This window comes from Mytilus galloprovincialis, chromosome 1 (assembly GCF_965363235.1).
Source record: "Mytilus galloprovincialis chromosome 1, xbMytGall1.hap1.1, whole genome shotgun sequence".
Taxonomy (NCBI): domain Eukaryota; kingdom Metazoa; phylum Mollusca; class Bivalvia; order Mytilida; family Mytilidae; genus Mytilus; species Mytilus galloprovincialis.
Window position 1 is genome coordinate 15,514,635 of NC_134838.1, and position 17,706 is coordinate 15,532,340.

A 17,706-nucleotide genomic window follows, 5' to 3' on the forward strand; every position below is an offset into this window, starting at 1 on the left:
CCACATGTTGGCAGTCTTTATCAAAAATGAGTATTTATAGATTGGATTTATGCCATATTTTTATTCCCTATTTTGTAATCGGAATTTAAAACAATTACTATTAACATATAATTCATTGACAAGGATTTGTAATTTCGAAATACTAGACAATGCAAATATAAATTACGTGAACATACTTTCATGTAACCAATCAGGAACGTGGAATTTCTATATTTACTAACTCTGGAATTCCATACTATGCTAATGTATTGATTTTTTTTCTAAAACTGGTATAATTTCATACATGGTTTAAATTACGTCGAGAACACAACATGTAAAAATATCTTTTAGTAATCCAATTCTCTTTAAAGAGTTAACACTTCAAGGGTCGACAATTTTGCACAATTTTTTCACCTATCTGCTTTTTAAAGATACATTTATGAAAAGAACAGACTTTGATTTAGGGATGACAAATAACAAAGTGCTTTGATATTTAATATTTTTTTCTATTGAACCAAATTCCAAATAGTAAGGTAAACTATTGTGTAATCAAGCAGAACTATTGACTACACGTTAAACTGGAACTAGGAAGTTAAAAACATAATGGCCAAAATGTCTGGCAGTTTTAGCATCGAAAAAGCTGATGATATATTCGACCTCCCCGACATGATGACCGGGATGAAATTCTTAAAACAATGGGGAATATCAACAAAAGGTGTGAAAAATACGAAAGGAGCAATAGAACTCCTTCTTGAAAATTGCAAATTTAGAGAAGATGTTGCACGAGAGACGATAGAAATGGTAAGCTTAATATAGTTTGATACTTTAAAATACATCTGAAATGAGATGCAAAACACCAATAATAGCGCTGTTTCTTTGCTTTTTGTGTTTTTCTTTGTGCATTTACCGATTTTTTTTATATAAATAGAAACCCCGTATCTTTTTTTCCCCCTTCTTTTATAAACTTGTGGCCTCGCTCTATGGAAAGTATCATGATAGTCTGTTCTCAAAAATATTAGTATGGACATAATTTAAAAGGTTTCTGTCAGACTTCTCTCCCTCTGTTCTGTTCTGTAATGTTACATTTTTGCGGTTTCGAGTTAAACGGTGTATATATATAAAACAAAATCTATTAGGTTTTGAAACCCTTAAGTTGACCTTTTGATATCTCCAGAATGGTGTGCTGGTGGATTATTATCTTATTAATTGAGTCTAAAGAGAGATATTATACCAATTCCTGATTCTTGACTTACATATGCTAAAAACACCCAGAAAAAAACCGACCAATATGTTCTGAGCAAATGTAGCAAAAATGTTATTAGAATTAGGTTATTTTACTCAAATATAGAAACCTTCCCTTATAAGTTCTTTGCAATGACATAACGTTCAAACTATATCATCAAGCCATAACTAGAACAAATGATATTTTCAAGCCTTAAACATTCAGACTTTTCAAAACGTTATGAATAGTAGAGATTTACGGAAAGTCTCGGATCCGACTGTTGACACCGACTCTGACAGGTAAAATGAAGGGAGTCATCTCAAAATAGAAAAAAAGTATTAAATAATTTAATTTTTCAAGAAAAATTTGCAAGTAACAATTTAACACGATTTTACACAAAGATTTAATTTTTCTAATAAGGTTTGTCTTCTAACAAATCCTGCACAAGTCTCCATAATCAGTCTGAGTTTTTGTACCCATCACTTTATAATTTTTAAGGTCACCCATGGCATGTTCAACAATAATTATATATTCTGCAATAACTCTGTTAAATTTTCTACTCTAGCGTTTCTGGTGATCTGGTTTTCTAGTAATTTGTTGTTGATCCGAGACTTTCCGTAAATCTCTAATAGTATCATACAGAGACTATATATTGTCCAGTTCGTACGATTATCATGTACGCAATATCAATTTAGACTGCAATGTGTGTAGAGTGTTATAACATATCAAGCTTGTTTTCTTTAACATCAAGTTTAGTTTTAGAAGGTTTTAATTAATATTTAGAAACGCGAAGATTATTGACATAAATAGATGGGTAAACAGAAGGTTGTTTGACAACAACTTGAAACCATATTATGCATTGTGCATATATGGATAGAAAATGTAAATGCTATATGGATAGAAACCATGATGTTAAGTAGACCGACATGCCGAGTCAAAATATTAACATGGTAGTCACAAGGTTATAGTCCACACGATCACATGTTACGCTACTAGCAAACATTATTATTCTTATTCAAATCCGATTAGTCTTTGCTTTTATTCCTAAATGCATGTTTTGCGGAGTTGTAGCAAAAAAAAAACACAATTGCTTATGTCTTAGGTTTGATCAAGTCTGGAAGCGAACGTCGACATTCTGGACTCGAGGCGAGCACGCTTCAACGATTCCCCCGAGTTGTTGGGTGACGATAGAGGAAAACACACAAGCGATATCAAAAATATAGATATTATAATGATAATTTGATACTAAGACAACAAATTATATATGGTATTGCATAAACGTAAGAAAAATAAGAGTTGTCTTTCTTGTTATAAAACTTCTACTCATTTTCCTTTATTTATAACGAATGCCAGATGCCACAAGTATTCCATTGGATAATTTTGATATTTTACGTACGTGATATGAAACTTTAATTCTGACTAATGACTCAGTTTGTGTTACCCTGTTTTCTGTAGAAGGCAACTTTCATTCCCGTACATATAAGTTACATCTTATAAGAATTATAGTATTTCGCTTCTTTGGGTAGGTTTGATCATGTCTCTTTAGTATTTCTCTATGACCATTAATGATTGACTTTGCTGTGTTTTAGTGATACTATTTGGTAAAGTGTTGTCTTCAAGGACATAATCATCATCATTGTTTGTTAATATTGGTTATATCTTCGTCCCTTTCAAGAATTTGGGTAAATTGTTTGTAGACCTTGTTAAATAATTTATCTGATATTAGCCCGATGTTATTTATAGTTCAAACTTGACATATCGTATTGACACACATGCACCCTTATATTGATCTCAAAGTGTCATTTCATTTTAATTTTAATCTGTTTTGGTTTTTTTTTTTGTGAGATTTTCCCAATATACCCCTTTTTATAAATACATTTACTTTTCTGTCTCGTTTTGGTTTCTAATATTTATAACTTGCATCGCATCTCAAAATGAATGAAAAGAGTATAATGAAAAGTTATATAGCTTATGTTCACGTTTAATATACATTGTACTTATTATTTCATGTTTAAAATACATACAGAACAAAATCTGTCACGGTTTAGTAATTTGACCTTATAAGACCGGGAAGCTCACATTCTTATTATTTTTATTGTGAAGTTTGAAATTAACGATGTCGGGTGAATTTAAAATAGTTACTGCGGATGATATATTCAGGCTCCCTGACGTGAATACAGGGATGAAAATTCTGAAGACATGGGGTGCATCGATTAAAGGACTTAAGGATAAAAACTCTGTTCAAGATGCTCTGATGCAGCACTGGTTATCAAGAGAGGAAACACAACGGGAAGCGACAGATGAGGTTTCAACTCTATAATATTTCATTATCATTTTCAAATTTCTTCATGGTATTACTTTTAAAATTGTTTTCATGAAGCGTTTTAAATCATGTACATGTATATCGTTTACCAATCTATTCAACTTAATAATGTAATGTTTTAGTCAAATGATCAAATTTATAGCTCGCTTTACATTTTAAGAAGTCGTAAATGATGCATTTAGGATTTGATATTGAAATCGTCCATTACTGTTTCCAAAAAAACTAATTCTTTTAGAAAATTAATTCTAAGTGAATTTCCACTGATCTTTAAGAACAGTTTTTTGTTTATTAAGAAACAGAAATTCAAGTAGGATTTTATACTTTATATACGTTACTATAGTAAACGTCTTAACTGATAAAAATAAGTAAAATTATGAAACTGTTTTTATTCATAAAACTATATATTTGTGGGATATTCAGTTGAAAAAAAAACCACCAGACGCTATATGTGCTACATTAAACCCATTCAGAATTAAAAACAAGTGACATTGCAGGTTGTTGTTTTCATTGAACAAGGTGCACAACATGCACTTTTGATAACTACATTTTATTAAACAAATAAGGACAAAGGAGGACAAATAACACCAAAATGAAAGGTTTGGTAACATTTTCAAAACACAAATGTATACGGTATATGTTATGAAAATATGGACAATATATGTTGTATAGACAATAAATACATATATATATTATTTGTATGAACAATAATCGACAATATACTAGTATATATTTTATATATATATTGTCAATGTAGACTTAAAAATCTAAAATTTTTATTCAACGTTGTAATAAGGAAGTTGATCATTAGGACGTAATATAAGCACTTTAAAAGAGGAAGTTGGGTTTAACAAAGGGCAAGTTTAATCATTGGTATATACAAATACATAAAGAAAACTGAATAATGATCTACCTGCTACCATACTGCTTGGAACGAATTCAATCAATGAACCCAAACTGTGTTTACCTATAGCAAGACTTTAAACTTAGATCAACAATTAAGAAATATCTGTCCTACCATTTCTTTGCTTGAAGATACTTTAAATCGTTTAAAAGCTCCACGTCACAGCGGGGCATAGAAATATCGGACAACGTCTGCACGTCCGTCAGCGCGTCTTGTAAGTGTTCTCATGTCCTCATTTAGTGTCCGATTGTTTTGAAATGTGTATCAAAGTTTCCGGGGAATATCAGCAAAGATTCTGACAATTCTGATAATCACCACCTATCGACTATTCGTGTCGCCTCGACAAGACTAAGCTATGATAATGGCGTCGTTGACGGCGGTGCCAACAATGTATTTGTTTGTGTCAAGGTAAAACAAACACTGGGTCAATACTATATGGTATGCAGTTGTATAAGCATTTGCACAACTTATTATCATTGAGATCCCGCCCCATAAGATATGGTCTATGGACTTTGGAACCTGTCCCTTGTTAATATGTAAAAAGGTCTTTAAAATGGACCAATGCCAATCAATTATTAGTATTCTCTATGTAGTTAATTTTCCTTGGAAAATTGTCAATATTTTCCCGCCAATTTTTTTGTCGGATTGTTAGTCAATTTTTATCCAACATTTTATCAGAAGAGTTCTATCTGCACCATTCAACCACATTTACGGAAGTTATGCTTCATTTTGAAACAAAAAATATATAGACCATTGCATTGATACACTTCTGATATAAAAAAAAAAGAAAAAAGAAAAGAAGATGCTGTATGATTGCCAATGAGACAACTCTCCACAGGGACCAAATGACAAAAAAAATTAACAACTATTATAGGTCATCGTACGGCCTTCAACAATGAGCAAAGCCCATACCATATATAAGCACCAAAATGAAAAATGTAAAACAATTCAAACGAGAAAACTAACGGCCTTACTTATGTACAAACAATGAACAAAAACAAATATATAACACACCAAAAAACGACAACCACTGAAGTACAGGCTCCTGAAAGAGGAAAGACACATACATACAGACTGTGGCTGGTTTAAACATGTAAGCGGGATCCCAACCCCCACCACATAACCTGGCCAGTGGTGTAACAGTACAAGTTAAAAACGAACTATAAAAATCAGTTTAAAAAGGCTTTACTCATCAGATGGATATATCTGGCCGTACGGTTACATAGAGTTGTTAATTTCTGTGTCATTTTTGTCTCTTGTGGAGAATTGTCTCATTGGCAATCATGCCACATCTTCTTTTTTTTTTATACAAATAGAAATACTACACAGAGTGGACTTGGACGGTACTGGTATATCCCAACAACAAAAACATTTCTATCAGCGTTTAATAAAATCTTTTAAAGAACAATAAAATATTCTAGGAAATATTGCATTTGGGCAGATAAAGAATGTGCAGCAGTTGGCGACATTGAGACGTTGTTCTTTTATATTTCTTTGTTATCTAAAATTTGTAAACATGGAAGTATTTCACATAATCAACTCATACATGAATTTTACGGGAAATTTTAAAAAAGGACCAAAAACGTGTTAGCTTATTTTTTAATTATCTTTAGTCATGGTTGTAATATGCAATTCCAAATAAAACGGGATGCTTACAAAAGAGGAGAAAGAGGGACATTCAAGATCAAAAGTCGAAAATAAACAGACTAGACTGATGCAATTTGTTTTGCGATTTAAATAAGACATCAACAGAATAAGCTAGATCTTTCATTACACCATTGTCTTTATAGGTCACCAGTGGACTTAAAGAAGCTATAGTCGAGAGTAAGAGGAACAGGGATGGACTTATCAGGAGTTTTGAGGAGATGCTCAGTATATACAGACAGCTACCCACCAACCATCAAGCTAGTCTTAACAAAGTATTTCCTTCATTAGAAAACACAACAAATAAGAAGATAAAGGAACTTAGATCAAATGAATGTGCAGTTCTCATTGCAGGTTGGTCTTAGTTTTTTCTTGAAACACAAATAAAATCAGTGTTGTGGACATAGGTGTATACTGATTTTTTCGTGCGTACTGCATTGCCAACAATTTGAGAGGCAAAATCTATAACTTTTAATTTGCAAAACAAATTTTCACTTTGCAATAAAGATAAATATTTAATGTGTGACTTTTGAAAATGACATGTTAAGATCACATTCATTTTAACTTATACAACGTTAATCAAAACTTAGCAGATAAGTGGTGTTTGCTGAGATTATATGCACGTTTTATATTCTAAGTACTTGTATTCAGTTGTGACATGCTTCAAAAGCTTATTGATTTCACATGGTCACATTAACTGCTTACAAATCTAACTGCTTCGATTGCCTCGATGGCATACTAAAAGGGAAATAGGAAGTTTGGTTTGACATGGGGTCAATTTAATCATTGGTATATACAAATACATAAAGAAACCTGAATAGTGAGCTACTATACTGCTTGAACCGAATTAATAAACCCCTACTATGTTTTACCTATAGCAAGTCATTATCATTCTGACCAGGCTCTACAGTGCACAAAGACTAAAAAAAGGTGTGTCCTTAACATTTATTTGTTTCAAGATACTTAAAATCGTTCCGCGTCAAAGTGAAGCCATAGATATACCAGGTGGCGTAATATTTGAAATCATGATTGACGCAAGTACAATACACCTGTTGATTATATACTTGTAGTTATTTACATGACAATTTTCCTTTCTATAGTTCATTAAATTTCTATTTACAATGGATATGATTTTTATAAATGAAACAATGAAAAAGGGGTAAAAATTCTATGAGGATGCACCTAGATCAAGGGCTCTATGTGGTTAAAATATACTCAATAGCTATGATCCAGACTGTACGCGTACGGTTCAAATACTGGTCTGGAACATATATACACACTGGGACTTATTTATAACTTGGTTTTTGACCTTGGTTTTTACTGTAGAGTTTCCTTTGTTGTATATAACACATCTTATCTTCTAGAGGTGGTAAGTAATGAGGTCAAATTTCTTTACCTCAGTCAAGGAGGTTTAAAAGCTAGAAATGGGGGGGGGAATTGTAATAGATGGACACATGCCTGGATAGACAGACGGGCAAGTGGATTACTATAAACCATCTGTCAATTAATCACCATGGCCTTAAGGTGGTACCTAACACCCGAACTTAAATTAATTTGGCTCGTTTAATTTTCTTAAAATTTTGACAAAGTGTATACTTTGACCCTTTGACAAAAATATAAAAAAAAATTTAAAAATGAACCAACCGTTTAATCAGAAAAATTACACTGGTTATATAGCATTTGACAAACACTCATTTTGATCAATGAGAAGCTTAATATTCCCGTAAGAACACAACGGCATTAAAACGTTCTGCTGATTTTACAGAGTTATCTCCCTGTAGTGTTAGGTACCATCTTAATTTACCTATCTGTATGTGTATGTATGAACCATAAAGCTGTCATTAATAATACACCAATAAAAATGCTGCAAACGCAATACAGATGACAGTCCCTGATTCTAGTCCATCTACAACAACACTTTGTTTTCCTCCTGCTTGTTTCTCTGTTTCCTTTACTTCATCTTCAACACCAACTGTTATAGATAGACCAGACTCAGTTTAAAAATAACCTTAAACATGACATTTCATACTTATTTTTAATTACCTTTGACTAACAGTCCTTCATAATTAGCACTTATCCAATAGTATCCAAAATATACCAAAAATAAATCGATGCTTCAGCTTTGTACTAGTATACACGCTACGCATATTTAAATCATGTATATTCCATCACATACTTAAGGAATGTACCATTCCTTTAGAATTCCTTACGTTGAATCAATTGTTTCCTCACTTTGAAAATCTTACCCAAACATTAAAAGAAAACCAAAAAAAAAACATCTACATTTTCTGTGCATTGACAAATAAAGAGGTTTTGTGAATGTTCACTGAAGCTTGGCATCTACAGCAATTACGTATTTGTCTATTTTAAGGAGAATCGGTTGCTGGCAAAAGTAGTTTTATAAACTTGCTGGTTGGTGTAGATTTATTGCCTACAAGTCAGCTATCATGTTCTGCAACTTTTTGTGAGCTCCGCTACAGCAGTAAAAAATATGCTGTGTGTTGTACAAAAGAGGGAAAGAAGACAAAAATAGACTTAAGTACGTCTGAGGGAATGGAGGAATTAAAACAACAGATAGCCTACATCACTGATGACGTAGATGACAATGAAAATGAGAAAGTCGAAGTCTATTGGCCATTTGATATTTTGGAAGTAAGTAAGAGCATATTGAATTTGAGCGTTTTATTTGGCATCAATGGGTCATCAATGCTCTACAACTTTGTACTTCTTTGGCTTTACAACTTTTTTTATCTGAGCGTCACTGGTGAGTCTTATGTAGACGAAACGCGCGTCTGGCGTATCAAATTATAATCCTGGTACCTTTGATAACTATTTTGACTGTATTTGCGCGAAACACTTAAAAGTGTTTAAATTTAATATATTCTCGATCTTAAGTTATGTAGGCCTATTTTTGTACCTCTCTGTCAATAAAGTCACATACCATTGTTAAACATATATATCTACACAGACATGATAATGTTAAAAAAAAAAAATTACTTCACACAAAGCATTTTTTTCCACTTTGTCATCTTCTGATATGCTTTAATTGAGGTACACACATAAGTTACGTATCTACAGTTAAAAAGATTGAATCTCGAGTTCGTATTTGCCCTCAGAAACACGTCGGGTGCAACATGTAGAACCGGAGCTGCTTGGTGAGGCTCATGTTGCTCAGTATTTTATTGATATTTTGTAGATTTTTGTTTTTGTCTATTTGGCAGTTTAAAACTTTAAGGTTTGATTATGACATTGATGTCTTTTGCCTCTGTTAATTTCCATGACGATATGTTTTTATTCCATTGATAAAAAGATTTGGTTTAGTAATGACAATACTATCTGACAGGCTTAATTCATTTTTATTCAGGATGGAATTGTGATCATTGACACGCCTGGAATTGGAACCAGCAAAGACATGACAGAGAAAATACAACAGTACTTAGAAAATGCATTTGGTTGTATCTATGTTATCAACAGCGCATCTGCAGGGGGCGTACAAAAAGGAAGGGTATGTGGTATCTACATCGTCAATTACTATTTGGGAGTTTACGTAGAAATATTTGCACAGTTTATGTTTCAACTACCAAAACGGTAAAAATTGTATCATATTGCTACTCTAGTTGTAATTATCTACTTTCCTATTAATTTGGGAAAAACATACGATACCATGCTTGATCTTTAAGCTTCAATGTCAACGCTTATAAAAAAAAATCCAAATATAACATGACTGAACTCCATAATCAATGAGTATAAGGTGATCTACCTTGTTCAGGGAATGTGACTTGGTGTAAAATTAAAAGCAAAATAACAAAATTACCCTGTATTTCCATATTTTGTTAAATTTGTTTGCATTAATCCCTTTACAAAAACCAATTCCAACGAACCTTTTTTATGTTACAGATAATGGATTTCCTCAGAACAGTTATGAATTTATCAGAGGAACAATTCAATCCTCAGACCACCATGTTTGTATGTAACAAATGGGAACAGGTTCCTACCCATGACAAAGATGAAGTGATGAAAAGCAACAATTACAAATTACGACAATGCTATCCAGATTTCAGAGCAGATCAAGTGTATTACCTTTCTACTGATAGAGTAAGTGCAACTACATTTCATTTCCCCTATTTAAAAGAAATAGAAATCATACCTTGACATTTGTAAATTAGTAATTCATTTTTCTCTTATTAAAGTTTTGCGTGAGTGAATATTGAATAAATCGTAGAGACCATTGTCTAGCAAAATACTAGTTTTGTCATGGTGAAGATAAAAGAATTATAAAAACAACATTCAAGATTTATAATTATAAGACACCCTTTTTAAAAGGTGGTATGGGTGTTAAATTAAAAATAATAGAATGTGTTCATATTTTGCAAAAACATATAGTATCTATTTTTTTTTCTCCTATAGGCAAAACAAGCGCTTCCTCATGGACTAATTCTTCAAGACCACAAAGCCATCTTGAGGGGAATTAATAAATTACTGCCAGCTAGTTTGGAAAATAAACATGAAGCATATTACCGGTAAGTTGGTAAAATGCAGTCTGATTTCACGTAGTTGTTCTTTACTATATAAAAATACTCTGGTTTCTTTTTTTGACAATTTCTTTTATTAACCAGTTTTTTTTATCTACGCTCTTTTGCGCACTAATTATTATGCCGCTGCCAAAGATAAAAATAAAACTGAGGAGAGTTAAGTGTTTTAAACAATGTTGCAAAATTTTGTATGCTTGTTTAGCACAAACTTTGTCAGTGTTCTTTTCGTTATCAATTCTGGTTAATAACTAGTTTTTAGCGTACTAAATAAAAAGTCTGTTATATTTGAAGATTTTTCAACCACAGGTTCGATGCCATTTCTGGTCAGCGTTTCTTTCCTAAAGTATCGCCGGTCTAGTAGGTAGCACACGAGGAAATGGATAGGGTGTAGGAAATCTTAGTATTTTGAAAAAGTTTACATTCAAAACCATAACATTATTAAACTTTCAAGCGAAGATAGCCTTCGCCACATTTAGCATACCCGTTTGGGATATTTTGTTACCAATGTTTTTCGTTTTCCAAAATTACCCTCTGTTTCGGTGTGTGTGTGTGTGTGAAATATATGAAATTTCAAACCATGCCTAATTTGAATAGGGACTTTACACCAGATATCTGGCGTAGATAGAGAGGCAAGCTACTGAACGTTGCAACAACATTTTGAAGTGTCTGTATGTGTGATTTTGTAGCAAAAATATTCTGACCCTATCTACTATACTACTGTATGTAGCGGGAATTTAAATGCTTCATCTACTTTCAGGACCTACCCTTTGTAGTTATTGTTGATAGTTAAGACACCCGTCTTGATTAAGCAGCACATATTAGCATTTATAAGCCTTATATTTTTGATGAGTTTTACATGGAATTGATCGCACATTCAAATGATCAGTTTAGAATCGTATCGTTCTTTTTTCTGTTGAACAACAAATACTACACGTATCAGGTGATACCCATACTGTCTTATTTTTGTTTTTTGTTGCACTGCATTGTTTCTTTTGTTCCTTTGATTTCCTCTAATAGTTTTTCCTTCAGTTTTAGTTTGTAACCCAGATATTTTTATCTGTTAATAGATTTATGACTTTTGAACAGCGGTATACTACTGTTGCCTTTACTGTCCACCTACCTTCCATATCTTGATGTCCATGTAAAATACAAGAATAAGTAGGAATTAAAATAACAAAAAGAAAGCGTTTTAGGAAAGTTTGCTAAAGCGTTGAACAAATATTTGTCTTTACAGATGGCTTTCAACAGTTTTGAAAAGAACACAGTTCATACTTAAAGTTTCAAAATATACACGGAGAGAAAATATTGAGAATTTGAAAATCCAAATTCAAAATATCGAAAAGCAAATGTACAATCTACAACAGAATGCCAAAGCAAGCATACGAAAACTGCAGGAAGAAGTCCAAAACGAGGCTGACGGGCTACATTATAAAGTTATAAATCTCCTTTCATCACAAGACTTCCTGCCAAAGATTACACAGTGGGAACCATCCCAATGTCCACAGGCGGATAAAAAATGGAAGAAAGTGTCGGGTTCTGCCAGTGAAGTGATTGCTCAGAGACTTACACAGGAAATTAACAACTGGGAAAGACGTAATGGTATCAAAGCAAGCATCAAAGATAAAATAATCGGTCGATTCAAAAGAGATTTTGAATTAATGGAAGACCAAATAAATGATATAGAAGGTATATGTTCATTAAAGCAGAGTTTGGTTGAATTCATATCCTTTATCTTGTTAAATACAAAATTTTTTTTTTTTTTGTTTGAATTTGTTTTTTGGCAAATATGAAGTTTATCATAGATAGTGTTGGTCTATGTTCTTTTCTTTTTTCTCAAGTAATTAATATGACACATATATTTTTCTAGCAGACACGTGTTTATCCTGTTATTCCAGGAATGCAACTCATGTAGTGCCTATGTCGTATTTGGCACAACCTTCTGATGGTTTTTGGCGGGATGCTCTTCAATGTCGCGTTCGAATTTACATCCCAACTTTTATTCTAGCGCGACCGATGAGTCTTATGTAGAAGAAACGCTCATGTTTCGTAACAAGTTATTAGCCTGGTATCTTTGATGAATGTTGTACAAGTGACTTTGATTTAAGATATATAGTTACCTGATTCATATAGTTTAAATAAGATGAGACAACAATCAGTATAATAATGTTTATTAGTACATATACATTCAAAAAATATAAATGATTTAAAAATACTTTGTAGATGTTATTTAAATTAAATTTGTTGTTTTAAAATTTCAATATCAAATCATCCTGAGTTGATAAATGTACATCACTCGTCCTAACTCTGATTTATTGCCCAGGTCTGGATTTTCTTTTAGTCCTAAGGCTTTTGGTTTTATCAACTTTTTAACGTTTTGTTTTTGTATCAACATAAATGTATAATATATAAATCATGTAATGTAGGTATTACACAAATGATTTACAAATTTTCTAGGTATGTTTCTTGGAGACGAAACACGAATCCTTGCAGACTTACAGAAAACAATAAGAGGACCGAGGAATAAGAAGGATAAAATGAAAGGTAAAGGTGATAAACAAAATATGGTTGGAATTGGAGGAGCAGTTGCAGTTCTTGGAACACTTGGCAAAGAATCAAAGGACGTTTTAAGGAAATACAAAAGAGACAATTGCCATTTGAAAATGGCAGAAGTTACCAACTTGTATATTCAAAATATTTTGAAAAGTAAAGAACTAAAAGAAAACTTATCTAGATTTGTACAGCGATACGCGAAAGGAATAGACAAAATTGCAGAACTTATCCCAGATTTTCTGGAGGCAGACAGACAGATGCTTGCTTCTTTAAAAGTTGAAGCCGAGCAAACAAAAGCAGATAGCAGTCCGGCTTGCTTACAGTCATGTATAAGCTTGCAGAGCGGTTTAGATTTATTCTACGTTGACTCTATGATGCATGTGGACTACCAATTATCCGATATAGATTGTAATTGGGACGATAAACTAGGTCAAGGTTCATTTGCTGAGGTATTCTTTGGAGTACTGAATTCAAACGATGGAAGCAAACATGATGTTGCCCTTAAAAGAAGCAGAGATATTATTGACAAAAAATCAGTCACAGATATTCTATTAGAAGATAGAACAATGAGGTATGAGTCTTACTCTGCTCCAAAAGGTTTTATCTTTATTAAATAATTGAAACCTGAAATTGACGAAGACAGAAGTTTTGAATAACTTTGAATTAATTAACTTCTGTACTGTTTTTTTTTTTCAAGAATATTTAATTTTTCAGAGAAAATACAAAATAAAGATGACAATCTTAATTGAAAGATATCAAACAATACAGTTTACTACTAATAAAGACAGGCTAGATGATCATCAATGTAATTTCTAAAAACAAATTGACGGTGGTCTTATCATCTAATCGAGTACATTGAATTATACAATTTTCAAAAGCTTGTGCTCCGAACATGATCATAGTGAATAACATATAATAAGAATACTTCATTGAAATGCTTGAATATTATGAAATCGGGTTTGAGAGGCAATATGGGGCACTTTCCATTGAAAATATGTGGCACAAATTTACCACCCGAGTTATTTTTTTGTTATTACATGTTAAGTCAATTTGCGTAACTAATGAAGGGAATAAAAAGTAGGTGAAATAAGATCTGAGATTTGAGTGTTTGGGTGAACAAATATATAAGAATAACTATTTGTAGGGAAAACAAATTCGAAAATTATCACTTATCTAAGAAACTACACTTTTCTTGCTTTTTCTTTATCATAAAAAGGAAAATCACAAAAATACTGCGCTCAGAGGAAAATCCAATAGGAAAGTCCATAATCACATGGCAAAATCAAATAATAAAACACATCAAAAACGAATGGACAAGAGCTGTCATATTCCTGACTTGGTACAGGCATTTTCAAATGTAGAAAATGGTGGATTAAACCTGGTTTTATAGCGCTAACCCTCTCACTCTGATGACAGTCCCCTCATATTCCGTTATATTTACAATGATGCGTGAACTAAACAGACATAATAAATAAAATAGTAAAAATATGGGTGCAGCAGTCATCATCGTGTATCAATTTTAAAAGGAACAATTTAACAGAACACAAAAACATCTATCTACAAACACATTCATTGATTCGCGTGTCTGACGTCAGAAAATTTTATACGTCACATATATGAGAGCGGCTGGATCTGGATATATTAAAAATTGGAGCAAGGAACATTACAAAGATGACAATTACATTGGAGAAGATACAAGATCACTTTTTCACTTTTTTCAATTAAACATTTGGTAATCTAGTCGAAAGTTGTCTCCTTGACAATCATAACACATTACATGAGAACCTCTTTACAAGAAAAGTGCTCTTGAAAGATTGTTGTAAGATTGATGTTCCATGTGAAAAACTTGAAGCAAAAACATTTATGCGATTACAATGAATAATACACTTTGCCATGACTCTATTCTATTGCCAGGTAAAGATTTTTTTTTCAATATGGTCATTGGAAAAAAATATCAAAATAAATGAAAAAAAAAAAAAAATAACAACAAAACATAAGAATATTAAATAATGAAAATAATGATAGAATATTCAAATATAAATTCAAATCTGTTCTAGAGATGCTAAGCATGAAAACTTTATAGCATATCATGGGAATGCTCTGCAAAGAATGAAAGGAGGGAAGACATACTGGGTGATGATAATGGAATATTGTGCTGGTAGTTTAAAAGATGTTTTTGTGGACAATCACTCCCAATACAAAATAGAAAATCCGGCCAATTGCAGAACCATTTCAGAGAAAGAATCTGCGTTTAAAGAAATGTCAGTATTTGGTGTACAACTGTGTCAAGGGCTAGACTACTTACACAGCAAGAAACTGGTTCATCGAGACCTTAAGCTAGAAAATGTATTGGTAAGGGAAATAATAAATACTCTTTACTGTAAGGAATTATCTATTCTAATGATGCCAATCTGTTTGTGTGATTTTGTTTACTTTTTCGTGCACGATTACAACCTTGATTTCACTGTCGATTCAATAAATTGATTAATCGATTGACTGATTGAGTGGTGACATTTTCTAGATATTTTAAATATTCCGTCGTCAACTTTATAAAAAAAAATGTAAAGAATAATTTCAGAGAAAAAAAATGTAATATTCGTGCTGTATTTTAAGTTTGTGTTTGACGTGACAAAAAGATCAATGTCGTATTCTTTTACGTACTATGCAAAATACAAAATATATATGTAAATATAACAGCAAACAAACAGCAGATTACAATAATCCGGATTTAACTTGTCAAAAACTATTACATAAAATTGATGTGCTATTTTTTTTTGCCTTAGTTTACTCAAAAGAAGATAGTAAAGCTCACAGATGTTGGTTTGACAAAACCAGAGATAGACATATCTGGTACGATGACTGGATCTCCTGTCTACATGGCACCGGAAGTGCTTATTCCTAAAGGTGTTTACAACAAATCAGCCGATGTATACAGTTTGGGTATAATGATTTGGGAAATGTGGTATGGAATTGATGCAGCGGATCACATCGGACCAAGGATTATGAAAACAATCGAAGCAGATGTCACGAGAGCAGACGACCCATTACGTCCATTGATGAATATTCATCAGAAACCTGATGGTGAATGGATCAAGTTAATTGAACGTTGTTGGAGTCCCGATTCAAGTAAACGACCGTCGGCTGCAGAGGTGTTGAAATTTTTCAAAAATGTTTAAGAATAAACATTCTATCAAAATGCACCTTGTTTTTGTAGAACTTACACAGAGGTATTTCCCTCGGGCATTTAAACCGCAAATGCAATAAATTGTTTTTATTACTAATTTTATTTAACATGAGACTTAATTTTGCCAGAAAACTATGATTGTTGAAAATCAAAGATATTATTTTAAAAATATTTATTTATCTATGTTTTCTTCTTTTCTTCATTGACATGCTTTATACTGTATTCTGCAATGTAAATATAGTGCCAGCTTATCAATACGGTGGATTCAAAACGCATTTGGTGGTTATCCTCTTTAGGGAAGTTTTAGACCTAACATTTGAAAGCCAATTATGTAACTTGTCAAGCAATAGACAATGTGTAACTTCTACAATGTAAATGCGACATGCTTAAATTGTCAGTCAGTAAGCCATTTTACAAACGTTTGTCATCATAGTGTATATGAATGTAAGCCTCGGGATTACACATGGCAAAATAACGTACCTCGAAACGTTCAATTTGTATGAAGTTAAGGATTTCTTAATTCTTTTATAGCTAGTTTACTTCGATCAACTGATACGGATAAAGGATATTTGTTTTCAACGGATATTAAGTTCAAGTGTATTTTCCATTTGTGATTGTAGTTTTAAATTACCAACAAAACAGCTTGATGATTCTAGAAATCAAATGTTTCAGCCAGGTTTTTTTTTTTGCGAATGTCCTTTCTCATTTTGGTTTGTCCTTTTTGGTGACGTATATCTATTATGGCTTAACCACTGTTGGTGCTCTTAACATGTTTTAAAGCACTATATGGTGTTGGCTTTAAGTTTATCCGGTACGTTTTTGTTTTCTTCCTATTTTTTACGTTTTATATGAGCACTAGCTAATGTACTGTAGACTTTCCTTAAAGTGACAAGGCGAAACATGTGTATGGTGAGGATAAAGTGGAATTCAACAGGTAAAGGACAGTAGTGGTTTCCCGATGTCCAAATTAACGTGACTTTAGTAAAGAAAAAGAAAACAGTACGGTGTTCAAAAGTCATAAATTGACTGAGGCAAACTTAAACTCAAACCAAGGCAAACACATCAATTATACGAAGAAAACAAAGAAACAAACGGAACACTGAAATGCAACAAAAACAAACATCAGCATACATTAAAACAACAACATACATTAAAACACCAACATTTATAGTAACCGATGTTTATATAAATCGACAGTAGTTTATTAATGTTCAAATCTCGAAGTTTCAAGAGACAAATCAAGACAGCAACACAAATATTGAGGAAATCGTACGAACTCCAATGAAAGCGAGACCGGGGTGGTTCGAAATAGTTAGTATCCCCAACTATGCATGCACCACCCACCATGCTAATAGATACTCAGTTAATGAC

General features: G+C 32.4%; 1 protein-coding gene across 2 annotated transcripts; it reads left to right on the forward strand.

Moving 5' to 3' along the window:
* Positions 1-432: 432 nt before the first annotated feature.
* On the forward strand, positions 433-16,518 carry LOC143066936 (uncharacterized). 2 transcript variants are annotated; one of them, XM_076239810.1, is made up of 10 exons: positions 433-780; positions 6,216-6,423; positions 8,441-8,721; positions 9,434-9,574; positions 9,967-10,164; positions 10,477-10,589; positions 11,836-12,287; positions 13,056-13,722; positions 15,209-15,503; positions 15,935-16,518. In XM_076239810.1, the coding sequence occupies exons 1-10, from the start codon at positions 583-585 to the stop codon at positions 16,325-16,327; spliced, it is 2,946 nt and encodes a 981-aa protein (XP_076095925.1). In that variant the 5' UTR covers positions 433-582; the 3' UTR covers positions 16,328-16,518. The 2 variants fall into 2 exon arrangements, with proteins under 2 accessions (XP_076095925.1, XP_076095932.1); XM_076239817.1 differs by lacking the exon at positions 433-780 and adding an exon at positions 3,159-3,506.
* The last annotated feature ends 1,188 nt before the right edge of the window (positions 16,519-17,706 follow it).

What these genes read in the sequence shown, in the direction of transcription:
- LOC143066936 (XM_076239810.1), top strand. Translation starts at nt 583, where the DNA reads ATGGCCAAAATGTCTGGCAGTTTTAGCATCGAAAAAGCTGATGATATA. An exon ending in GGCCATTTGATATTTTGGAA is followed by an intron (nt 8,722 to 9,433) that starts GTAAGTAAGAGC and finishes ATTTTTATTCAG; the next exon opens with GATGGAATTGTGATCATTGA. An exon ending in TTAAGCTAGAAAATGTATTG is followed by an intron (nt 15,504 to 15,934) that starts GTAAGGGAAATA and finishes TTTTTGCCTTAG; the next exon opens with TTTACTCAAAAGAAGATAGT.